This window comes from Macrobrachium rosenbergii, chromosome 5 (genome assembly GCF_040412425.1).
Source record: "Macrobrachium rosenbergii isolate ZJJX-2024 chromosome 5, ASM4041242v1, whole genome shotgun sequence".
NCBI classification, from domain to species: Eukaryota; Metazoa; Arthropoda; class Malacostraca; order Decapoda; family Palaemonidae; genus Macrobrachium; species Macrobrachium rosenbergii.
The window spans coordinates 59,913,218-59,938,577 of record NC_089745.1 but is presented as its reverse complement, the minus strand read 5'-3'; the positions used below and the strand labels follow the sequence as shown (position 1 = coordinate 59,938,577).

General features: G+C 36.9%; 1 protein-coding gene across 1 annotated transcript in view; it reads right to left on the bottom strand.

Annotated features, from left to right (window-relative positions):
- The window catches only part of LOC136838842 (uncharacterized), a 59,599-nt gene that overhangs the window by 10,310 nt on the left and 23,929 nt on the right, over positions 1-25,360 (bottom strand). Inside the window, exons 5-8 of the mRNA XM_067104483.1 lie at positions 22,028-22,104; positions 20,702-20,816; positions 16,798-16,976; positions 5,595-5,709 (exon numbers count right to left, since the gene is read on the bottom strand). Of these exons, the coding sequence (XP_066960584.1) occupies positions 5,595-5,709; positions 16,798-16,976; positions 20,702-20,816; positions 22,028-22,104 (486 nt within the window). The remainder of the gene's footprint in view (positions 1-5,594; positions 5,710-16,797; positions 16,977-20,701; positions 20,817-22,027; positions 22,105-25,360) is intronic.

Genomic DNA, 25,360 nt, shown 5'->3' with positions numbered 1-25,360 from the left:
TGCATTCGTCGCAATATACTTAAGCACCTGTGTTCAGCTAAATTAAAAAAAAAAAAATAAGCTTTGAAAATGTTAGCAGTTCCGTCCTTGTATCTGTAGAGGCTATCCGAGACACTATGAAACCATAGGACAGAACACGCACACACTACGTTTCTTCAACTACATCAGTTTTCTCTGAACCTCAATGAGCCCTTGTATTTCATGAAGGATGTAGGAATATTACGAATGATTTCTTATAAATAGTTCTCCAGCGAACAGCAGTCATTGTTACTCTAATACTTCTGGTACATCAAGGCCTTCCGTTCCAGTAACTCTTCCACTCCTTTTATCGACCATTTTCTGTGTTTTTCTCTCCTTTAGAGACCCTGATCCATCTTTTTCACCAATCCTACCTTTTTTATTACTACTTCTAGATATCTCCACGTTTTTTATTCTTTCCATTTCTCCATTTAATATACACTGCACAAAAAATTCACTTTAGTTGCTTAGCATGTACAAACCATTTTCTCATTCAAAAATTTTGTACCTACGTCCATTTCCTTTCTCTGCCTCCTTGCATCACTTCAACCATATACTACACAACCTTGAAGTACTGCCCGCTTGTCTAACACCCATTATTACACCAAACTAGTCACTCTCATTTACATACCCCTGCACATGCCTCGCTTCTACCACAAAGATTTTAATTCACTCTTAGGAACTCATCTTCTGTACAATACATCATTAGCAACCTCCACCAGTTCTGTCAATAAGCTTTTTCTTGGTCCATGCCTGCCACCTACAATATTTCCCTTTTCCTTACAAACTCTTACGCAGCTATTTCTTAACAAACACTTGATCTACAAATCTCTTAGTTATCTAAACCCACACTGTTCTTCCTCCATCAATCCTTATGCCATCAGCCTCTTTCTAGATGGAAATTCTACCATATAACTCCCCTGATAAACGAGGCAATGTCATGTCCCTATAATTCTTCCATTCACTTCAATCATTTTAATATTTATACAGTGTAACAACTATTCATCTCATCCACTCTTTCTGAGCTTTGCCCTTATCCAAAATTGCTTTATAAATACTGGTCAGCAACTCAATCCCACTTTCATCACTATATCACAGCATACCACACATAATCCTTTCGGTTCTGGTTGCTTTCCATTCTTCACACTCTTGACTGCCATCAGAGTATCTTTAACAGTCATTTACAAAAGATTCTCGAACATAAACTAATCCTCTTTGTATTTACTTCCCTGCATGAGTCTTTTTTAGGGGAGAGTTTAAATGTGCCTTTCTGGGTTTGGAGAACACAACAGGGTGGCTGTGATAGGTGTCTGAAATGCAAAGGTAGGTGACAGAGAAAGAGACGGCACTGTGAGCGGATATGGGGTTCCCATACTGTACAGGGAATTGATAGGGTCTTGTGGGTATGCATTTAGAGAGAACTTGATTGTGAAAATACATGGTTCCTACAGAAAAGTTTACACGAGTGCACTTCAGAAAGAAAAAAATGGTTCAGAGCAGATGGAAAAGCATGTTGATGGATCTAGCAGTCAGTAAAAGAGTGGCATTGTTTGTATGAAGCACAAGTTAATATAGATCAATGCTCAAGTTAGAGATGGGGTGAAAATGCAGCTGTAAGTGGGCTTACGACAAGTAACTTTTATGACGAGGAAATAAGGTGGGCATATAAAGAGAAAATGGTTGAAAACTGGGGTTGGGTTAAAGACAGAGGCTGAAAGAGTATATTAAGCGTGTGTTAAATTCCATGATGGGGTTATGGAGTCATCAGGAATCTTGGTGAGTTTAGGAAGATCGGAAGACGGAGTGAAATAAAAACAGTAAGTAGTGGTATGAAGAAATAAGAAATTTAGTGACTGAAAGAAGGACATCATTTCAAGAGCAATTACAAGACACAGGAAGGGACGGATAATTTGGTCGACAAGGTGAGAGAAAGAAAAGGGAGGGGAAGGTGAGCAGAGCAAATTATTCTACAGTGAAGTAACAGCACAGAGGAAGGTCAATGAGCAACTGGATATCCCAATAAAAGATGAAAATACAGAGGCACAGTCTGAATAGAATGCAGTCCCGGGTAAAGGGAGTCAGTATAAGGATTTGTTGAATGTGGAAGATAAAAGAGAGGCAGATCCGAATGGCATAAGAAAGGAAGGGGTTAGCATAAGTTTGTGGATGGTTATGGAAGTTAATTTTGAGGAGTTGCAGGGTAAAATTAAGAGAATGAAAATTAAGATACCACGGGTTGGTGAAATTACTAGAGAGATGTTGCAGTGCAGTCGAGAAACCTCGACTGAGTGGCTGACCAGCTTGTAGAAAATGCGCAAGGTGTGTCCAGAAGAGGAAAAGGTTCCAAAGGTAAAAGTAATAGATGAGATTGTAAGAAGTTATGTAAAGGCCAACCTTACTTAGTATAACAAGGATGGTGTAAGGTAGGATTTTGATTAAGAGCTACAGTGTGGGTTTCTACAGGGAAGAGGTTGTGTGGATCAAGCAATATCATGAAAAGTTTTGTTATAAGCTTTCAAGTTTGAAAGCTTAGAACAAATTGACTGAGGTAATGTTAAGGCTGATGAGGATGTATGATATAAAGGATAAATTACTGAGTGATGACATTTTTTCTCGATGAAAGTCAAGCACATGTTAAGAGTTTGTAGGCATGAGACTGACAGATGAGACAAGTGTGTTAAGTCTGCACGGTGTTCAATATATTGATGATTGGAGGAATCCTTGAAGAAAGAGTAAGGTCAGAAGAAGTAGGTGCTAAGTTGTGGGATATGAAGATGGGTCATGATTGGAATATGGCATTGCTTATGTTCACAGATGTTACAATATTGATTACATGTAGTGATGAGAAACTGCAGATACTGGTGAACAAACATGAAAGTGTTTGTAAGAGGAAAACGTTGGGAAGAAACATGAGCAACAGTAAAATAATGAGGGTAAATTGGTACCAGGAAGATAGTGCAATGAACATTATTGTGGACAGTGAGACAATATAATCAGTAGAGTCTGATAAAAGTTTGGGAATAAAGACTTTGGATGACAGTAGGATGAGAGAAGAGCTGAGTCAAAATGTGGAAGCATCGTGAAATGTAGCAGGATTTGTGCAAAAAAACTGGGATGAAAATTGGAATGTCTATAAAAGCCAATATTGGATATATAGCAGGATTGTTAAACCAACTCCCCTCTAAAGGAGTAAAGCATAGATGCTGAAGGAGAATCAAAGAAAGAAGGTGGAAGCTGTTTACATAGTATTTGTGGTATAAGAAAAATTAAATTAGTAAGAAACATAGAGATGCATAGGAGTGGGTACAAAGGCTAAAAGTGGTGAAAGACTGGATCAGAGTATTTTGAGATGGTTTGGCCATGTAGAAAGAAAGGATGATAGGTTAGTGAAAGGAGTATATAATTTGGAAGTGTTGGGAGGAATGAGGAGAGGAAGACCTAGAAAGGAAAAGATAAATGGGATGAAAGAGGTATTGGAAAGGAGGGGTCCATAACATCTGGGAAGAAAGTGTCTGTGTGCAAGATAAGAGGTGAAAGGTGCAGCGTGTGTAGGGCGTTTGACATGCCGCTGGTGAGCCTCCTGCGCAGGTGTGTCAAGTGGCTAATATGAATGGAAGCTTTTGCACAGCGGGTTCATCCACGATTCAGCAGTTTAAGTTTGAATGTGGTAATGATTACTGACTTTCTTTTTATATGAACTAATGATGTTAGGGGAAAAGGTTTAATGTATGTATGTACATATACATACATACATACATACATACATACATACATACATACATATATACTGCACATATTAAGACATATATATACTTATGTGTGTTTGTTTATATGTTTTCGTTTGCGTATTTGTATTTGTGTGTGTTTGCTAAAACAGCGTACTATTCTTTGGGCAAAGAGGAAATTTTTCTTTTTATTTACAGAGAAACTTAACAAAACAGCAGCTTGGTCTCACAGCAGCACAGTATCAATATATATTTATATTTCTTTTTTTTTTAGAAATCTGTTACAATCTGCTTTATTTCCACTAGAACACGAAAAATTCCCACCCTAAGCTCTTGTCCATATCGCTTTAGACCCTGCCGTCGACCATATGCTTAAAAGTGACTTCAAAGATAGAGTCGAAATGGGCTGCGCGTATCCAGGGTAGCTTAATCTCAATAGTCACCAGGGCTTAGTGGCATTAACTTCTAAAAGACCAATACTGTGAAATAGAATTTACCCTCTTTTCTTGTAAAATGAATATATTCACTGTGATGACATTGTTCTGAGAATTAGAAAAGGGGTCTCGGTATTCCGCTATTCTTGATCCTTCGAGACTATATTCTGTTATATACACAATTAAGTAAATCTTATAAGGCAACAAAGTCAATCTGAAGAAAAGATATCAATAATCATTTATTTCAGCTTGTAACGACGGAATAAAAAACATTTCTCCTTTATAGGAACGCACAACACTGTATCAACATCGGTAAACCTTTCCGATATGCTATGCCATTCGTTTGCACTCATTCTTTAAATTCATGGTTAAGTACTTTTTTTTTTTAGACATTTTCCACTATATGCTCCCACAGAGTATTCTTAAATTGGAAAAATGGGCCTCCTGTTGCGACTGAAATATCTAACAATTAAATAATCTTCCTAGCCTGTCTTGTACCCATTAAATTCAGTCTATAAGAGCAAATCACATTTACATTTTTGTCATATACAAATATCCATTTACATACTTTCTCCGTACCTCTTTCTCTTTATCATTTCCCGCTTGTGCTGTAGAGAAAATAACTTGAACGACTTTTCACTTCTATTTTCAAATTTATACGGAAATTCCATGATGAGTCTATAATATGGCTGTTATAAACTTTCCCTACTCAGTCACATCTCGTCCTGCCATCTTGTAAGAACACTTCCAGTTATGCTTCAGCAGTGTTTAACATTTTTCATGATATCATCACCTAACTCTTGCTTAGATTTCACCTAAACTTTGCATTCCTAAGAGCACTTTCCTTATCTCTCTGCATTGTCTGTAAACCTAAAAGACCCGCACTGAACAATACTTATTTGTAGGTTAAGGCTTCAAATTTTGCTGTCATCTACCTTTTGATATCTTTGACTCCTTGGTCCCTTAATCATTATGCAAAATGTTCACGGAGATATAACACATCCTACATACAACATAGAAATAAAAGATCCACTAAAATGCAAAAAATATAGAAAGATAAAACTATGAACTGCACAGTACTTGCTAAAATATACAATGAGCTCTTAAAGATTTTTTATATTTTGATAAATGCATAGCAATACATTTCTTCATATATTTTCCTAACGAAAAGCGGCGCACAGTTTATATGAATAAATAAAATAATATATATATATATATATATATATATATATATATATATATATATATATATATATATATATATATATATATATATATATATATATATATATATATATTAAAATACGTGAGTATGCACATTAAAGGTATATATATTACAAAAAGGCACTTCAAAAGACATACCTCCGTGCAATACCAACTTTCTCATTGAGCAACCAATTCACAATGCATAACTTACCAGCATCTAAAGAGCGCTTTTAGCAACGCCGGTCCAAGCTGATATCCCAGGAGAGTTATCGCTATGATTAAAACTACTTTCAGTTCGAAGAAAGCAAGTATTCTGCCAGACACATCTGTTGGAGGAAAAAGAGAGAACACACTAAAGTGGCGATATCATTGTGTATTCAGCAATACCAATAATTTTCCTTTTATGGCGGTTTTTGACAGGCAATCTACAAGATAATCCAGAGGAGAATTTAAGGAATGAAAAAGTGCCACTGGAAGTGGGATTTGTTATTTCCAGGACGAAGCTGGAAGCAGTACAAATATGGTCCGTAGTGTGCAAAGCAAGGACAATAACACCAATAATAATAATAATAATAATAATAATAATAATAATAATAATAATAATAATAATAATAATAATAATAATAATAATAATAATAATAATAATAATAATAATAATAATAATAATGTTTTTATTATTATTATTATTATTATTGCTATTACCATTATTATTATTGTGGAGAAAAAAATCCACAGTTGTGTATACGTACATATATTTAAAGATAAATCTGTACAGGAAGCTTTCGGGAAACTGTTCGATTCCCTTTTCATTAATAAATAATAATAATAATAATAATAATAATAATAATAATAATAATAATAATAATAATAATAATTTATTATTATTATTATTATTATTATTATTATTATTATTATTATTATTACATACCATTTCTCAATCACTAAATTTATTCTGATAACTCCACATTTATATTCTTTAGCTTAACTGTTCATAAAATTTAAGTACTTAGCAGATTAAAATCTGATTGAAAATCACAAGATCGCAACTCCTGGTATGTTGAAAAATACATCTGAATTCATTCATTCATTAGTTTTTTGTTGAGCCGAAGAGCTATAACTGTTTTTCTTCCTTAAAAGGAGAAAGAGAACTACAATGACAGCGGGTCCTTTGAACATTTTGCTTTCTCAACATAATCCTTCTGTTGCTACCAAGCCACCCTCTTCATTGGAGGGGTGGGTAGAGCTCTCGACTAGCACGCTGTTGGCCCAGCGTTCGACTCTCCGACCGGCCAATGAAGAATTAGAGGAATTTATTTCTGGAGATAGAAATTCATTTCTCGTCATATTGTGGTTCGGATTCCACAATGAGCTGTAGGTCCCGTTGCTAGGTAACCAGTTGGTTCTTAGCCACGTAAAATAAATCTAATCCTTCGGGCCAGCCCTAGGAGGGCTGTTAATCAGCTCAGTGGTCTGCTTAAACTAAGATATATTTAACTTTTCACCTTAGAAGCTATGTCTTTCAAGCAGTGCAAGCTATTCCTTGTAAAAGTTTTTATATGAATAAAATAGTAATAATGATACAGAAGGAGATCTCTCAAGGCATTAGATTTGAATAAAAGGGCTGTGTCCACGGCATATTAGGTATCCTAAGGTCATGTAAAGGTGTTCTGATACAGTAGTTTTATTTCCTCTCACGACCATTAGATTGAAACAGTTTTCGATTTAAACTGTCTTTCCCGACTTGAATTCCAAAATTCTGCTCCTCAGTTCCATTTACTATAGCTCTTGGCCTTATCTAGTATTAATGACTGTCCCATGGAAATCCTTGGTAATAAACTTCTGTCGAACTGCCCACAGTCCTCCTCAAATTAATCTTTGTTATTTTCCGTTTCATCAATGATAACCAGATTTCCGCAGGCGGCGACAGGCAATAAGGAAACATCCCAACGCTCATCTCCCGACAGCCGCCTTGACAGATCCCCTGTTTATGTGCTAGAACAAGGATATCAACCATGAATCTTTTATAAAGCCGGCACCCCAACTACCCTGTGTACTGTACATTGCGCCTGCCATCTGTTAAAAAATAGGCACCGAACCTGTATGAACTTTAACATGGTTCTAATTTTTATTTACACTCAGTTTATTCTGACTTTTCCCTGATTTAAACCTTAGCATTAAATTTCCTTAATTATCTAAGCCTGTTTTTGTAATGTTGCATCTCTGAACTCTTCATGTAGAAAACACAGCCAAAAAAACCGCCATGTTTTATCTGAGTAAGCTTACCTTGCACAGTAACAGTTATGTTTTTATCTCAAGCAACTGAAGATCTTCCTGGAAATTAATGCAACCAAACAACTGTTTGTTGTCTGAGCGGGAATCTATACTTTGAATTCTCTTTTCTGCTGTTACCGCCATTATAGTTCCAAAATGTGAGATTTTAAGCCTGCTTCTCTTTTCAGTACTATTATGCTTTTCTGGGGACGTGCCAGAACTGCCCACGTTTCCTTTCCATAACCAGAGAGAGAAGGGGTGGGGGGCGGGTGGAGGCAGGTGGACGATCAAAAGCACGAAATTCCGAGACTAGAGCATACCAGACATTATTAAATACATAATAACGAGAAGACGAACATTTGTTGAAATGTTTCGCTGACTTACGCATAAATAATTTTGTGTACCGACAAGCATTAAAACTAAATCTTTTGCTGGTGAGTTCCAAATGCATTCATAACGCACCATCCTTTATTGCAAAAGAGTGAATGAATTTCGTAAGACACAACTATACAGTACAAAAAAACATATCCTATCTACACTGTAAAGAACTTTTCATCAGAACTCTTAACCTCGACATGGAGTAACTGAAAGACAGATAATTAAATAACCTGAAAATTACCAAACAAGAATGGGAGAATATAGCAGAAAATAAGTAAAAATTGTAGTATTTTTATACGTAAATATGTCAACAAAAACATAAATGTTACTGTGCAAGGTAAGCTTACTTAGATAAAACATGGGGACAAATTCAGGACGCCAAGGGGCTTTTTTTTGTGCTGTGTTCTCTACATGAAGAGTTAAGAGAGGCAACATTACAAAAACAGTGTGCTCGAATCACGAGGAAAAACCAGGAATACAATAGTTATGGGTGCCCAAAGGCAAAAAGAAACGAGTCTAATTCCGCGTTTTCTTTCCGTAATGGTGGATGACAACAAAGTCAATACAGTCCGTTTTTAAGTGTAAACATGAAGCAACACGAGTCAAACAGAGGAACCGCTACCTGCTTGTTGACATTTTCTTCCTGCCTACGGGCCTTTTGTCGCAGGTTGTAAAAAAAAAAAAAAAAAAAACGTGTGACGGACTCGGTGTGAAAATTGTTGGAAATTCCCACAAAAGATTTCGTTGACTTAGGAGAAGTCGCTTGCATAATGCAGATTTTCATGAGACATCCCAAATCAAACACAACGAACTAAAAGGAACAAAGGAAACCAAATCATTTTTCTTTATCTCGAAACGCGAGGAAGGGGAAAGGTATTCAATGTTGCTAGGACCGAAATAAGAAAAACGGCCCCTTATGCTACATTATTATTAAGGCTATTACAAATCTATGTCAAGGGTGTATGCCACATTGTTGAGTTTTACCACAATTTTCGGAAAACTAATGTTAAAAAGTCATTTTTACAAGAGAAATAAGTCCCATAGCTTTCAGTTATTACATTACTATTACAATAAATGATGCACGCTTCACCAAAATATGATATTACATATCTTATTCCAGTTTTTATTCATAACAATGTCCTTTGAGAAGAGTAAAGTGGTGAAAATAAAAGAAAAGAAATGAATGAGGCCCGTAAAAAAAAAAAAACTGAGCAAGTGTTTCAGACAATGACAGATGACTTGGCACTCAGCACGGAAGCAGCTCAAAGGAACAGTCGCCAAAATGGCATATTGATAAGGAAGAAAAAGACTGAAATACCACAAAAGGAAGGAGTGTTTCAGTTCGATAAACAGAGGAAAAAACTCCAACATAAGAAAATTTAAAGGTTCAGCAACGAAGATGATAAAAAGACAAATTTTAAGTAACCTAAACACATACAATTTTGTGGCATAGAGAGGATGAATAGCATTTTTATCAAACAAAATAACACAATCGGTATGAAAGTTTACCAAGAAATGTGCAGAAATTGTCTTATCAGAACTGGAAGTTAGAAATACTCTAACGATCGGATTCATCGATAACCTTTTGTGCTTTGACGCCAATTAATGGCCCTAATCATGGCAGAGGTTGCTGGAAAGTGAAAGGAGTAGAATCAATGGCTTAAGAATTGGCAGGTGGCGAATGGGATTGTACATCACTGATGAAAAGGAAAACAGTAGTTGAGATTATGAGGCCGCAATGAACACCATCAGAAAAGGGAGAGGGAGCACATGAACAATTTACAGGAAGAGGTATAAAGTATTGTAATTAAATATCGCCATCGCTACGTCAGGTTTTCTCTTTTACGGTGCTATTCTTTCACCGACAGCTCTCTCCTGTCTCTGGAAACAAATAAATATAAACAACTGTCAAGAGACAGGAGTAAAGCTACATTTGGGAAGTGTAGTTAAAAGAGCCTGTTTGAGAACCTGTCGAAAACTTGAGGAATTCAAGGTGCTTAAGAAAGTGAGAGTTTAGTCAAGTGTATAATAAAAAGCAAAGAAAGAATTTACAGCAAACGGCGGGTAAGTTGATCAATTTGACCTTTAGAATTTATGAAGTGTTTAATTAACCTCATGTGGTAACTATGAACCGTCTGCATTATGAGGATCACAGTGAATACTACTCTTGTTATACAACTTTAAACTAGCAAATGTGAGCGATGAAGAGCATCTGCTAGCATTATATATATATATATATATATATATATATATATATATATATATATATATATATATATATATATATATATATATGTATATATATAAATATTTTATATATATATATATATATATACACATATATGAGTGTGTGTGTGGATGTTTTGAGTAGTTTTACTCTTTCACAACTTTTATTGTAGGAGATCGCCTTTGTGGCATTGACCTCTTTCATGTTTTCTCACTTCTATTTTCAGTCTTCCTTAAAAATATATATACTTTTATATTTTATATTTCTGTATCTATCTATCTACACAGCATTTATATATATATATATATATATATATATATATATATATATATATATATATATATATATATATATATATATATATATATATATATATTTTATATCTCTATACGTCAATCTATCGTATCTATCGTATCTATCTATCTATCTAACTGTCTGTCTAATATACTCATCTATCTATCTATCTATCTATTTATCTAGCTATCTTTGTTTATCTATCTATCTAATATATCTCCATCTATCTATCTATCTATCTATCTATCTATCTATCTATCTATCTATCTATTATATATATCTATCTATCCATCTATCTGTCTAAAAATCCATCTATCTATTTTATATATACAAGCAAAAGTTATTAACTCTGTCACCTAGAGAGAGAGAGAGAGAGAGAGAGAGAGAGAGAGAGAGAGAGAGAGAGAGAGAGAGAGAGCTTTGGTACAATAATGGGTATGAGGCAGGTGATATGCAAGTGATGAAGATGGTCGGGATTAAGAGATACGTTAATGATGTGAAGATGGCAATGATGAGTCTCCTCGATTGCTGTCACTTTTATGAATGTGGTGATGCGTAAACTGGAAAAAATTTTGAATTTTTCTAGAGGACGTTTTTTGAAATTCTGAAAAACACAGAGAGAAAAATACGAGAGGGAGGTGAATATAAGCTAAAGAGAGGCTTCTGTCAGTACAGACTCCGAGATGGATCTACATTGTGTTGCCTTGCTTCAGCCTAGCAGCAATGTTTGGTGCGCTAACTCTTCAGTGGAGCCTCATCGAAATCCCCCCAAAATGGACCCAGGTCCGGAAACCGTCTGTGGAATCAAGAAACTGCTGGACAATGGACAACACTTAGAAACAAGAAATCCAAGATGGTGACGGGAAAATTCGAGCATTGCAGGGAGAAATTTATCCCGAGAGAGAAGAGAGGAAGAACGTGTCCCAGTTGAATGTCAACTAAATTTTGGGCTGCAAAAAAGGAATGGAGGAGATTCAGGCGACCTGAAGCAGAGGATGGAACAGCAAGCCGTCGAGGACAAGGTCCGTTTGCTGGAGAGCGAAATGCAACTGATGCAGAAGGAGATGACGCAGGAAAATGCAAGAAATATCCTGGAAGACGAGAACGCCAAAATGAAAGCAGAAAATAAGCAACTGGCTAAGAATGGTGCCGCTGTTCAAGGCCTAATTGATACCCTGAACAACAAAGCAATGAGCCTGACTGCTCAATTGGCCAAAATCAGTTGTCAACTTCATCAACAAGAAGAAGCAGCAGGGCAGCTGGAGACGGAACCACGTGAGATGACAAAGGAAAAGCTGCGGATGACTTAGGCTACACGAACCCAAGACCTAGAAGGCGAACTCATCTGTTGCAAGACTGAGAAGGAAGACCTCAAGCTCCAAAGTTCGAGACTATAGGAACAACCTGGGAAGCTGTCCAGCGTCATCTACAGGAGAAGGACATGAGACTGGGTCAGCAAGATAATTTACCGAAAGAGAAAGACCGCCGACTGGAGGAGATGACGAGGCGGGCCAGCAGCAGGACGCGAAGAAGAATGCTTTGGAGCGGGAGCTGCGGAATCTGCAGGAGAAGAATGAGACGCCGTAACGGGACTTGGACGACCTCCAGATGAGAAAAGAGCACCTGGAAAACGACGGACTACGGAAGAAGCTCTCGGTTCTGACGCGCTGGCACGAGGAGGCAGCAGGCTTCAATCAGACGGAAAGGGAATTGGAGTGAATCTCCGATGATGTCGGACAGGAAGACTCACTCACGTTTGCCGAACGAACGCTGATGTTATTTACTCAAAGCACTTCATTCATTCATATATACAGTATATATATATATATATGTATATATGTGTGTGTGTGTGTGTGCATGTATGTTTATATATAATGTGTGTGCATGTATGTATATATATAAGTAATGGTTAACGCGATGTTAGAATGATCTACAACCTTCGGGATTTTCCTTGAATACTTTTTGGAATCCTTCAGTCTCCGGCTCCTGGAAGGGCGAGAGAAATGCAATTCACGCATGCGCCGAACTCGAAGGCCTCCAGGAATAATCTCCGAGGTGCTTCAAATCGCCTTAAAGCCGTCAGAGAGAGCAAGCGTCATGTTTGAAATGTTGGGTAAGAGAAACCAAAGAGTATGGTGAAGGGAGTTGGATATCAACGCAGATCGTTGAAAAGGAGAAGGTAAAGAAGCTAAAACAGAACTTCCTGACGAAAACTGCATCAAGACGATGGAAACAGTGCTGGATTGTGGCGGAAATCCGTCCGAGAAACGGATGATGACGTCACACTTCGAAGATGACGGAAATGGCGGAAAATTTTTTCCGCCATGTACAGGGTGTTTCGAAATTAGAGGCCGCCCCCCTCTACAGCATAAACTAAAATTGATATGGACAAAAACAAAAGTAATTCAGAACAGGTATTTATTTAAGTTCCTCTCTGAGTATTTAATATATTGTGTGGCCTCCATCTGCCTGTGCCACAGCCTGCATTCTTGAGGGGTATGATTTCAGCAAATCGCAAAAAAGCTGAGTCTCAAACTCCATTTCCCTGAGCACTTCGGTCACCTCTCTTTGCAGGTCGTCGAAGCTTGGTATACCATCATAGTTCACTGTGCATGCTTCAAACGATCCTCTAAGATACTACCAATGTTTTCACACACATTAAGGTCAGGGGAGCTACCTGGAAATTCACTTGACGAGAAGAAATCGATACCGCTGTTTCGAAGCAGCTCCTGTGTCTGAAAGGCCTTGAAACATGGTGCCTTATCATACAAAAATGTGACTTCTTTAACAGATAACAAATTTTCAGGATCTTTGAGGAAAGGAAATACTCCACCAGTAAGAACAGTTTCTCTGAACTATTCGCCATTCCATAACTGTCTTTTTTCTTTGATGATCCACATTAACTGTTTGGCTGTGAAACAGAGAAAAATTCCCAAACATTCAGGAAATTTCACAACTTGGTGATAGCACACGTCATCGCTGATACCATCCAACTTTGCAGCCCAAATGATGTCATTTTTATGATTTGGCTTCCTGACTGTGTAAATGAAGAATTCATCAGATGCAGCAACACGGAGAAAGTCAGCTTCATCCCAATCTTTAAGAAATGAACCACAAAACCATGCACGGTCTTCTCTCTGTTGCTGAGTGATGTTGGGCTTGCTGATAACATGAAATGGCTTGATACCAGATTTTTTCAACTCACGATATACAGCACTATAACTTCTCTTCTTTCCCCTTTTTGTTTCTAGTTCAAGCACCAATTTACATAAAGACTTTCTTGGTCTACCCACTGCCTTAGCTATGATGTCTTTTGACTCCTGAGAAAGGACTTCAGGCCTTCCAAGATTCTCACTCTTTTCGCGATGACAGTTATATGGATTTTTGTTCCAGTTTCTTTTAACAAAGGAATCATCTCTTTTAATGTATTTAGCTATCCAGGAACGTGGAATGAAGGATGCGCCAGCATCCCTGGCCTCTCTGAAGGTTATAGCCCGGATTCAGTCAATCCATCTGATTTCCTCCGAGTTGTTAGCCATGGCTGTATCTAACACCGTCACTCAGTCTGAAAATACAAGAAATGTAAAATGAAAAATAGCTTAATAGAAACTTAAAATAATGTACTTGGTATCTAGATAGGCTATAGCAGAAAACTTCATAACTTTCCATTTGTTCTGTGGAGGGGGGGCTCTAATTTCGAAACACCCGGTATATTCACATGGCAAGAAAGGAAAATAGCACTAGAGTGAAATTTTTATAACAAAATTTTGTATTTGAGTTTGTTTTAACCGTTTCTACATTTACGAATGGTTTACTGATAATGAATTAATTTTGGAATTGGGCCATCAGACCCTGACTGCCTGGAGAGAGTGACGGAAAATTTGACGGGCAGAAACTCTGTTGTTTGTGGCCGATTTCCCAGATATCCTATGTCTATAGGCAATCGTACTTTCATATTTTTAACCCATTCATTAATAAGCCTTTATGAAACATCATTAATAATGGAATAAATTTATGTGATGTTTCAAATTTGAACAGGTACTTCGTGAATAAGATATTGAGTTTCAAGTCGTGTAGTGCTTGTGTGAATTCTAGTGAAATATCAGTTAAACTTCTCGGGTCATTTCGGTTCTGAGGAAAGTCACTCCTTAGCGATTGACAACGAAATCATATCGAGCATTTTTCCTTTTGTACGAACACAATATTAGTACTGGAATTTAGCATGGACGAATGTGTACCGTATCTTTTGAATGCATTTAGGCTCAATCCTAAAGCTATAGTCGGTCTACGATGGGATGAGACACTCGAACAAGGCCATTAGAGCTGATGCTTTCTAGTGATTGCAGCAGCCACGACGAAGAACTGCGGAGAAGTAGGAGGCCGAGAGTGAGAATACGCAGTAAGATTTCTTGAAAGGGGTCCTTTGAAAATAAACGTGGGTAAAGTGACGAGGCTATGGTGTACATTAATTAATATGGCCTTGTTCGAATCTCATGATTCTCATGCCGTCGTAGGTGTAATAGCAACTCGAAACGAATATACTTCTGTCGTTGATGTGGTCAAGTTGAGGAAATCTGTTTATGTTTATTTCTAGGTATTGCAAAATCTTATTTAGAATATAAAAATAATTGCATACCAGTTATGTACTGACTCACCAGTCTAGATTGAGTATTGCATTAGTCTATTGGTGATTATTGATGAAATAACAATTAAACTTATGCATCGTTGCAATTATACATTGTTAATAATGATGACTTTGATGACTTTAGCATACATGAAAGTGAAAAAAAGTATATATATATATATATATATATATATATATATATATATATATATATATATATATACTATATATATATATATATATAACTTTGGAATACAGTTAGGTCTATCCTAAAACTAGTACTAGGTCTAATCATACAGAGATGGACTTTCTTCCGTTGATATGATACCTTCAAAATATTAAAGAAGCTTTAAAAATCATGTAAATTCTGGCATAACAAGAATCTGTTGAGAGCGCACTAATCATCACTAAGTATTTGCATACTGGCATCCTGGCTTTACTCTAAACAGATACAATATTGCCATCCATTTGTGAATAAGGTATATATGCACTATATATATATATATATATATATATATATATATATATATATATATATATATGCATATATACTGTTTCTCAAACATATGTTTGCATGAGTTTTCTGATCAATTCTTGTGAATTATCAATTATATTAGAAATTGTTGCTTACAAATTTCCGCTGGAAAGACATGCATTTTTTACTTTGGTAAAAACTTTCAAAATTATATTTTCAGGGAACTGTGCTTATTTTTATAGAGACTGGATAGGGTACGTGAACATATGTAAATTTGTACAGCAGTTTATCATTTTGCTGTAAACCTGAAATGGACATGTATACTTCGACTGTTTTGCCTGATCTCTTAGCTTGTCTCGCGGATTCAACATCTTTTCAAGTGGTAATATAAGGGCTCCTATAGAGCAAGAGTTTGTGCCAGCACACTGCTGGCTAAATCTAAATAGTAAGTGGTAATAATGATAGTAGCACTAGTAATGGTAATTGTTATATAGGTACACTATCAACAGCACTACCATCGCTTCAAAAGCTCGAGGAAGCAGTTCAGCTTTGTCCTTAAGGCCAGTAACCAATGGAAGATGAGCCTGACCCAAAAATAGACGATGCCAACTTGGTCCACCACAGATGAGGCTGAGTAATTCCTTCAAGTTTCCTTTTTAGGGAATTATTGTAATTTCTCTCTGCTATATGATAAATTCTAATCGCAGCACAGTGAGACTCAACAAAAATGGTGTAATTTCCATGTGAACGATTTCGTCTCTAACTGTCTTGAGAATGTTCTAGTCTTGCAAAGCATGCCCTTAAGTTTTTCTCTTAAAGGAAAGATATAGTTTTCCTCTTGAAGGACAGGTATAGTTAAAGAAGTTGGACAGCTAAGCAGGAATGTAAAGGGCAAAAAGAAAATACAACTGGGAACTGGAAACTGGAGGGACGGTGCAAAGTCTTTAGTACCGTCTGCAGCGAGAGATTCGAGGGGCACACACGGAACCAAAGATGATGCCTTCATCAAAGAAAATAAACTACCTAATAATAAGTGCAGTTAAAATTCCCTTTGGATAAAAGAAAGACGGTAATAATAGAACGAAAAAAATGAAGTCTTCCCCTCCTGAATCGACGATGAAGACGGTGTTCCAACTTCACCTTACCTGTTATGGGGACGCAGCTTTCCCATCCCTGTCCCGCTCTGGTTCTTGCAGACACGCAAACCTCGGACGGATGGAAATTGACGATCTGGTCTTGATAACAGCTGGGTTCGCAAAGGACGCCTTTCGGAAGCGTTTCCATTAGAACGTAACCTTCCTTGTCTTTCCACTCGATAACATAGCTGCAAGTGACAAAAAATTATTCATACATACAAACATATATATTTACATATATCTATATGTATATATATATATGTGTGTGTGTGGGCGCGTGTGTGTGTGTACACATGTAAGTATGTATTTCATGAAAGACCGAGGAAGGTCCCACAACATTTTTAACTCAAATAGCATTTTAATTTGCACGACAATTACAGAAACACGGTACGAAGGCTAAAAATAATGAATGAGATATTTATAATATTAGTCATTTACATAAAATATGCACACATTAGTATGTTAGTCAAGGTTTCAGTCGAGAGTGAGATTCTGAAATACATTACCAAGAGAGGAGGAATAAGATTAAAACCACAAATTCGGTCAACGAAGGTATTTCTCAGCTTCCTATTTTAGATGCTGTTGTAGCCTTGTCACCGTTGTATTGATGAAGCAAAACATGAACTAACAGTGTATGTAATCTTAAAAATCTTGCAATAGCCTGGTTCTGAAACATCTAAACTATTTCTTTACAACCTCAAGGATTATTTTCAGTTCACTTGCATCACTCCCTCGGGGTTTAGAGAACGCAACCACGAGAAAAACTGACAGCGCAGTGGTCACATGACTGTCAATACAGTCAACGTTAACAGTTTTCCATCATTTTGTTGTTTGCACCCAAGTGAATGAATCCAAGAATAAATGAAACTAGGATGACTTCCAGATCCTGAAGAGATAGTGAAAGCATGAGCTAAAACTGATTTTAATAGCTCAATTACATTTTTTTTTTAAATTCGGTATTAAGTGGTGCTATTTAATTGCTACAGCAACATTTCGTCTTAAACATAATAATAAATATATATATATATATATATATATATATATATATATATATATATATATATATATATATATATATATATATATATATATATATATAGAAGAGAGAGAGAGAGAGAGAGAGAGAGAGAGAGAGAGTTCACGAAACAAGTGCTATATATCTACAGACCTTTTATGACAGTATGAATTACAAAGGAGATTTACTTCTCTGATTTCGTATTGAAACACAACACTATTTGCATTATTTTCGAGCCATAATTAATATGGACTGCTTACCCGTTTATCACGAATACATTCGGCTTCTTATGAACTGGCCTTCCAATAACTGCCCCTCACATTAAACTACAGTACTATACCATATCTACTATTTAATCGAGTATATTAGTTTACAATTCTGTTTACCGAAAACTCTCCTTAGGATTATCGTCTCTTCGTGTGCTACTATTTCCTTAGGCTCTTGGACACGTAAACCGATTATGGGAGGTCGTCCCCCTGGGAATCTGTACAAGTTTTTTTATTTGTGTGTTTTATGACATTCATGACTTAACGTTCAGATCTTTGGTCCAATATTATGATGTTTTTTCTACTAGCTTCAACTGAAGATTTTTCCATTTAGTGAGCTTCTAGCAATTGATCGCCGCAGGTATCTCGTACTTACGATATGGAGAGAGAGAGAGAGAGAGAGAGAGAGAGAGAGAGAGAGAGAGAGAGAGAGAGAGAGAGAGAAATATCTAAAAGAAGGATAAATTTCCGATTTTGCCTAATTCCTAATTTTTAAAAATCTCAAGTAATGATAACTGTAGTTCTCAGTTACAAAGTGAATACTCTAATTCGGCATAATGAGTTTTCTTTATAATAATTACTGCCAAAGATAATCATCATCAATCTGGTTGCGAGAGAGAGAGAGAGAGAGAGAGAGAGAGAGAGTCTCTGTACCTCATAAACCCGTCAGCCTATATCCGTCGGCAGACATACTTTGGCAAATGGGGCCACAAAGAGTTAGCTAAACCTTTAAAATAACTGTGGGTTCTTAGGATACTGGTAATTAACGTGATCAAAGATGCATCCCTCCGCTTTCGCTCTTTCTGACATACAAAATGCACACACGCGTACACTAATGTTGGCGGTTAGTTTCTCTCCCCCCCCCCACGTGATGAAAAATCACTGGCTCATGTATCATGATCAGTTACTGCTGCAGTGTGGGGTCTGCGGTGGGAGGCTGAAACCAACATTCTTTGGAAGTTTGAATTTCAAGTCAATGGCCCCTGTGTGCTTGTTCCATGTGAATAGCTTTCATCTACTGAAATAATAATAATACTAATAAGGAGATATGGAGCCATGCCGTGAAAAGTTATTTCTCAATATTCACGAAAGGATTAAAATGCCTTCAAAAGTAACCCTCACTATTTTAAAGAAACTGGTGCTGGTGGGTAACGATCCGCCGACCAGTAAATTTGGGGAACTTTGTTTCATATCATCCTGCCTAAGACTAACAATCTCTAAGTTATTTTTCCTTTATAAAAACAAATTAGAAGTAACTTAAACGTTAAGTAGTCTCATCCATAAGGTATTGCTGCTTAATTTAATACGCCAAAAGGACTAAGATCAGCTGGAAACGTTTTTAGAGGCTAATTACACGCCGGCACATTTTTAATAGTTAAATGAAAACGAAAACAGAAGAGAAGCGCTAAATATAGTTTCTGCCGACCAAATAACAGTCAGTTTTTATGCTCCTGCTCGTAACCAACTTTTGACCCCCGTCTTTATTTGTCATGGTTTCTCTTAAATGCTGAATGGAGTGGTTCCTCTCAGAGAGGGACAGGGTAGCCAGTGGCCACTATAGGCCTTCACGACCATAGCCAGATATGCGTGCCAAAAACTCCAATTTCATGGACACCGATTTACAAGGCTGGGGGGAGGGGACAATTGCAACCAGTGGGTCATGCGGTGATGGACAAGTTTCATGCACATCAGAACCAAGCTCGATAGCGAAATCCATTCTTTCTTACGTGAATGTGTAGGCCTACGTTTAGCCAGGCAATGACATCACCACTAAACTTCTATAAACTATACATAGAACATGAAAAACACATAAAAAAATAAAACAAATAATGTGTCAGTCCAGCTCAAAATACAACCAGCTGCAACTTCCATAGATCAAAAATTCAGTACACAAATATCTTCTTATACGTAAGTAACATTTAACTAAAATCACACCCACGTCAAGGATCTTAAATCACAGGGTAGAGAAAAATGGAATAATCAAATTATCGGGCTACATTTGTAACCCAAAGTAATTTGTTAGTCGTGGTGCCACTAACTGCATTTTAATGTTGCGTCGCCCTTCGCGCAAATGATGCAATCATTTACCGATATCCAGCAACGCTTCCAAATACAACTAGACTTTGGGGAATGGAATTTCGAATTCGTTTGGTGTCTAAATATGAAATCATATGTAGAAAATAATACGTGGTACATGCTGAACAAAGCGTTATTAAATTTATTAACCGTATTAAAAACATAACGTTTTCTCACTTTGTCACAGATGCACACACACGCATGTATCATTTCAGGAAAACAAAAACTATATTCTCTCTCTCTCTCTCTCTCTCTCTCTCTCTCTCTCTCTCTCTCTCCAGCTTACAGGGTACTTTCAAAATCAGTATTTACTAACAACAATCAAAGAAACGTTGGTAATACTGACACTGCAATATCCTCCGGAACGGCATTTTCAGCCAATGATCAATCACAGTTATCCGTGATACCACCAAAAGATATTGATCTTGCGAGAAACCAAGTTCTCTACGATATCTAAGGCATCATGTCCCCATTAGCCCACGTTCATCTCTCCAGATCTCAGAGAAACTCGGGAGAATATCTCCTTTCCCTGTAAGTCAGAGCCGATAATACTCACCCTTTGATCCGCCCATGGGTTTTAAGAGGCGGCTTCCACACCACATCGCATCGCCAGTGTGTCCCTTGAGCCTGGCTGGTACACGATCCGTAACTAGTTATAGGAGGACCAGGCACTGCAAATGAAAAATAAAATAAAATAAAAAAAAATAGCTTTATTATCAATCGCCCATGTCGAATACATGAGCATGCTAAAAGCTGTTATTTCTTGAAGTACAATGAGCTCAGGAGAAAACTACGGGAGTGAAAATCTAGGAGACAGTTACGAGAATTGCATTTGCATAAATATGCACAGGACAGGGACCATTTTCATGAGAATGGACTCGAAGAAAATAGAGAGACGATATCTCGGATGAAACTATTTTCCGGCTTGTTTACTTAGATTTTTCTCTTCCTTTGCCCCTAATAATAATAATAATAATAATAAATAATAATAATAATAATAATAATAATAATAATAATAATAATGTACGTAGATGGAGCGTGTATTGCTTGGAAATAATAATAATAATAATAATAATAATAATAATAATAATAATAATAATAATCTACGTATTGTCGGTGTATTATAGAAACAGATGGATAATTATTAAACAAGTCCATAGGCCTAGTGAATCATACTAATTTTCCTCGCTACAGTAACAGATTCGTGATCAATTCTTCATATCTAAACCTGATAACTGAAAATTATTCTATCAATATAGAAAATGATTCCCCAAAAAATATTAAGTAAAAACTCTCTTAATTGTGTTCAAGTCCTGAGCAAGAAAAGGAAGAACACCTTCTCTTACCAATGCCTGGATGTCTCTGACTCTTTCATTGCCGGGCGAAAGTCTCCCCTATCCTCCCGATCCCCTACCTACCCCGCCCCCAGCAGGGCGGACAAAAAGTTTTGCAGGAGGAGGAGGGTGAATGTCTCCCCTACCCTCCCGTTCCCCTACCTACCCCGCACCCACCCGGGGCAGACAAACCGGTTTCCAGGGGGTGGGTGGCTGTGTCATGTCTACCCTACTTTCATCCGGGGGGGAGGACAAACAAGATCCACTCGGATTTTATATATATATATATATATATATATATATATATATATAATGTTGGTTTATGTCTCTCACCCAGGTCAGGAAGGAACACAGTTTAGTCTTCTTATCCCGTTGTATACAGCTGTATTTTGTAACTTAAAAGTCCTCGGAACAAAAAGTATAATATTTCCTTTCCTTGAAACATAATGACTGAAGATTTACCTCTACTGTAATGAGGCACATAATTAAAAATGACTCATTTCAGTTTCCACTCTTCAAACGCAATAAAATCTTGGATGCATACTTACCGTCTTCATCAGTCGTGATGACGTCACAGGTCAGCTCGTAATCATTTGCTAAACTTTCTCCTACACAGATTTCGTACCTGCAAGATAAAGTGGAAGCAAGAAAAAGTAAAGCATGACGCTTGTTATCTGGAAGTTCTGAGAACATAACTATAATTGCCTGCACGTGTATATTCCTCGGAAGAATCAGGAATCAGGAAGCAGTAATTATTGTAAAACGTTAACAACTTTTTGTTCCTGACATCTTGAAAACTAAAAGTTATAAGAGTAAAACTGTCAAAGGAAAGGGCAATGTAATAAAATGAACTAACAGGAAGGATATGTGGGAATACATACATACATATAATATATATATATATATATATATATATATATATATTAACTATTAGGAAGGCTATGTGGGAATACACAAACACACACAAATATATATAATATGTGGGAATATAACACACATAAATATATATATATATATATATATATATATATATATATATATATTATATATATGTGTGTGCAAGTGTGTGTTTATAATTATTTATTAATTCAAGTGCAACGACACATTTTGTTACGCATATCCTCTTTCTGGCACGTGATTCCAATCAGCGCCATTCTTCCTTTTATTGTTTCTATTTTCCATAATTTGAAAATAAATGGAGGCCACTCAGAGTGTGCTTGGAAGTAGCTGCCCTGTTGTAATCTACAGAAGCATGAGAGAGAGAGAGAGAGAGAGAGAGAGAGAGAGAGAGAGAGAGAGAGAGAGAAGACGAATGCTTCTTCTCTCTCTACCAAATCCACCAGGCTCCCCTCACACGTGCGAGTCATTTATACTTAACTTGAGCTTCTTTCTCAACCACATGGTCCCTATAAACAACGCATTTTACTCCTTGCTTCGTCATTACAGTATTGCTAACAAGAGCCAAACCGTTCTCCAAACGACATCACTTTGTCACACCAAAAACAATCAATTTTTGTTCATCTCATTCCTGCACATCCTACCCTTTGACCACAGTTTCACAAAGTGACACAACATCTAACTTCCTGTTCTACGGCATGGGAACTGCAGTCCCATTTCTTGCATAACCACTGAGAAAGAATTGCAAAATGAATCTCTGAATAGACAGGAAGAACGTCAAAAAAGTTAAGTATACCTTAGTTTAACCAGACCACTGAGCTGATTAACAGCTCTCCTAAGGCTGGCCAGAAGGATTAGATTTATTTTACGTGGCTAAGAACCAATTGGTTACCTAGCAACGGGACCTACAGCTTATTGTGGAATCCAAACCACATTATAGCGACAAATGATTTTCTATCACCAGAAATAAATTCCTCTAATTCTTCATTGGCCGGTCAGAGAATCGAACGCGGGACCAGCAGAGTGTTAGCTGAAAAGGGTACCCACCCGTCCAATGAGGAAGAACGTCAAGAAACAAGTAACACATGAACCGAAGTTTCTTCGGCGCAATCGAGTTCTCTGTACAGCACATAGCGCTGCATAAACCAAGGCCCATGAAACTTTCAGCCACGGCCGGGTGGTGGCCTGTCCTATACCGATGCTAGACGCACGATCATGGCTAACTGTAACCTTAAATAAAATAAAAACTACTGAGGATAGAGGGCTGCAATTTGGTATGTTTGATGATTGGAGGGTCGATGAGCAACATATCCATTTGCAGCCCTCTAGCCTTAGTAGTTTCTAATATCTGAGGGCGGACAGAAAAAGTGCGGAAGGACAAAGCAATCTCAATGGTTTTCCTTAACAGAAAACTAAAAGGCATGGAACTATTGTTTGAAGACAAAAAGCTGGATATTGTGTCCATTCATGAAAGCATATGAAAGGTTGTAGGACTGTGTGGTTTAAAACCAAACAGCAAGAGAAAAAGTTTGCAATGATTAGTGTACACGGTCAAGTACAAAATAAAAATAAGGAAAAGTTACTGAGATAGAAGCTTTGCTTATCTGGGTTTGGAGATGAGAGACAGTGATTTTGCTGTGTGATCTATACTGTACAGAATATTGTCTGGATGGTACATTAGAGTCCCTGGCATGAATAACAAAGAAAATGTAATGGAGACATTTTCTGAAAGGGCCTTGATCATTAAAAATGCCTTGCCTGAGGAGATTACTGAGTACATAGGGAATTGTATAAAATGTTTGATTTCATATGTTGAAAAAGAGTAGTTGGCAAAGCAAGTTCAAGCAGGAAACTTTAAGAAGAAAATAGGATGAATTCATAGTATACTTACTCATTACTCTGTTAAAGCAACAGTGAAAGTGGAAAGTAGTTTCTGTGAGGCGTAAAAGAGTATTGATGTGGGTGCTCTTAAGATGAGAGACTGATGAGAGGGAAGTGAGATTGGCATATGAGGAGATGGTACATAATCAATAAGCTGAACTGCTGAACAGAATAATTAGCAGCCGACGATGAGTTTCAGATATTCGACGATAGGCTCCTTGACGCTACAGAAAGGGTTTTTGGCTTTAAGTATAAAAGGAAGATGAATAAAAGAACTGTACGGTCTGACAGAGGGAATCATGAATTTTCTGACGAAAACAGTATTCGTGAAGTTCACTTGCAAGGTAGAAGGGTGAATGACACACAGGAATAGAAGAAATAGAAATGGGTATTTGAGAAGAAAGAAAAAGGAAACAGGGAATAGCGACCAAAATTTGTCTGTTTACTTATTTTGAGAAAGATGGCATCAAATTCAGGAGCAAAAGAACACGAACTACCGCCGAAGAGAAAACGTCGAAAGAGAGTAATAGTCTTGGGTCATGAAACTGAAGGGGTGTTGAATGAGGACGATAAAAGGCAGAAGGAATAATACAAAAGTTGAAGCTGTTAATTTAAATTTGAGAGTGGATCCGAATGTGATTGCTGAGGACGCAAGGATGGTTGTTATATATCTAAGGGCGAATTTAAGACAACAGTGTGCAAATTATACAACAAAAAAATATCTTGGTTGACCTAAGAAGGTGTATTAAGAAAGAAGATGGTTTTGTATAAAACTACAGAGCAGCATTTGGGACTGTGTTTGTATCATGTGTTTACTGTGAAACACCTGAGTAAAAAGTTTGTCACTGACTGTGACATATGAGTTGTTATTTTAATCTTTCAAAAAATAAAATAGATGCAATGAAAATAATGACAATATAAGACGCAGACTGCAACATTTTTAAACGCAAATGTTAGTTTTATAATAAAAGGAAAGACTTTCGCAAAATTATGGCAACAGAAAAGTGACCTAAGTGCAATGTCATTACGGCTATTTGATATTTATACGGATGGAACAATAACATAATTTATATTTCGGAATGAACAGAAAACAACGGTACAGT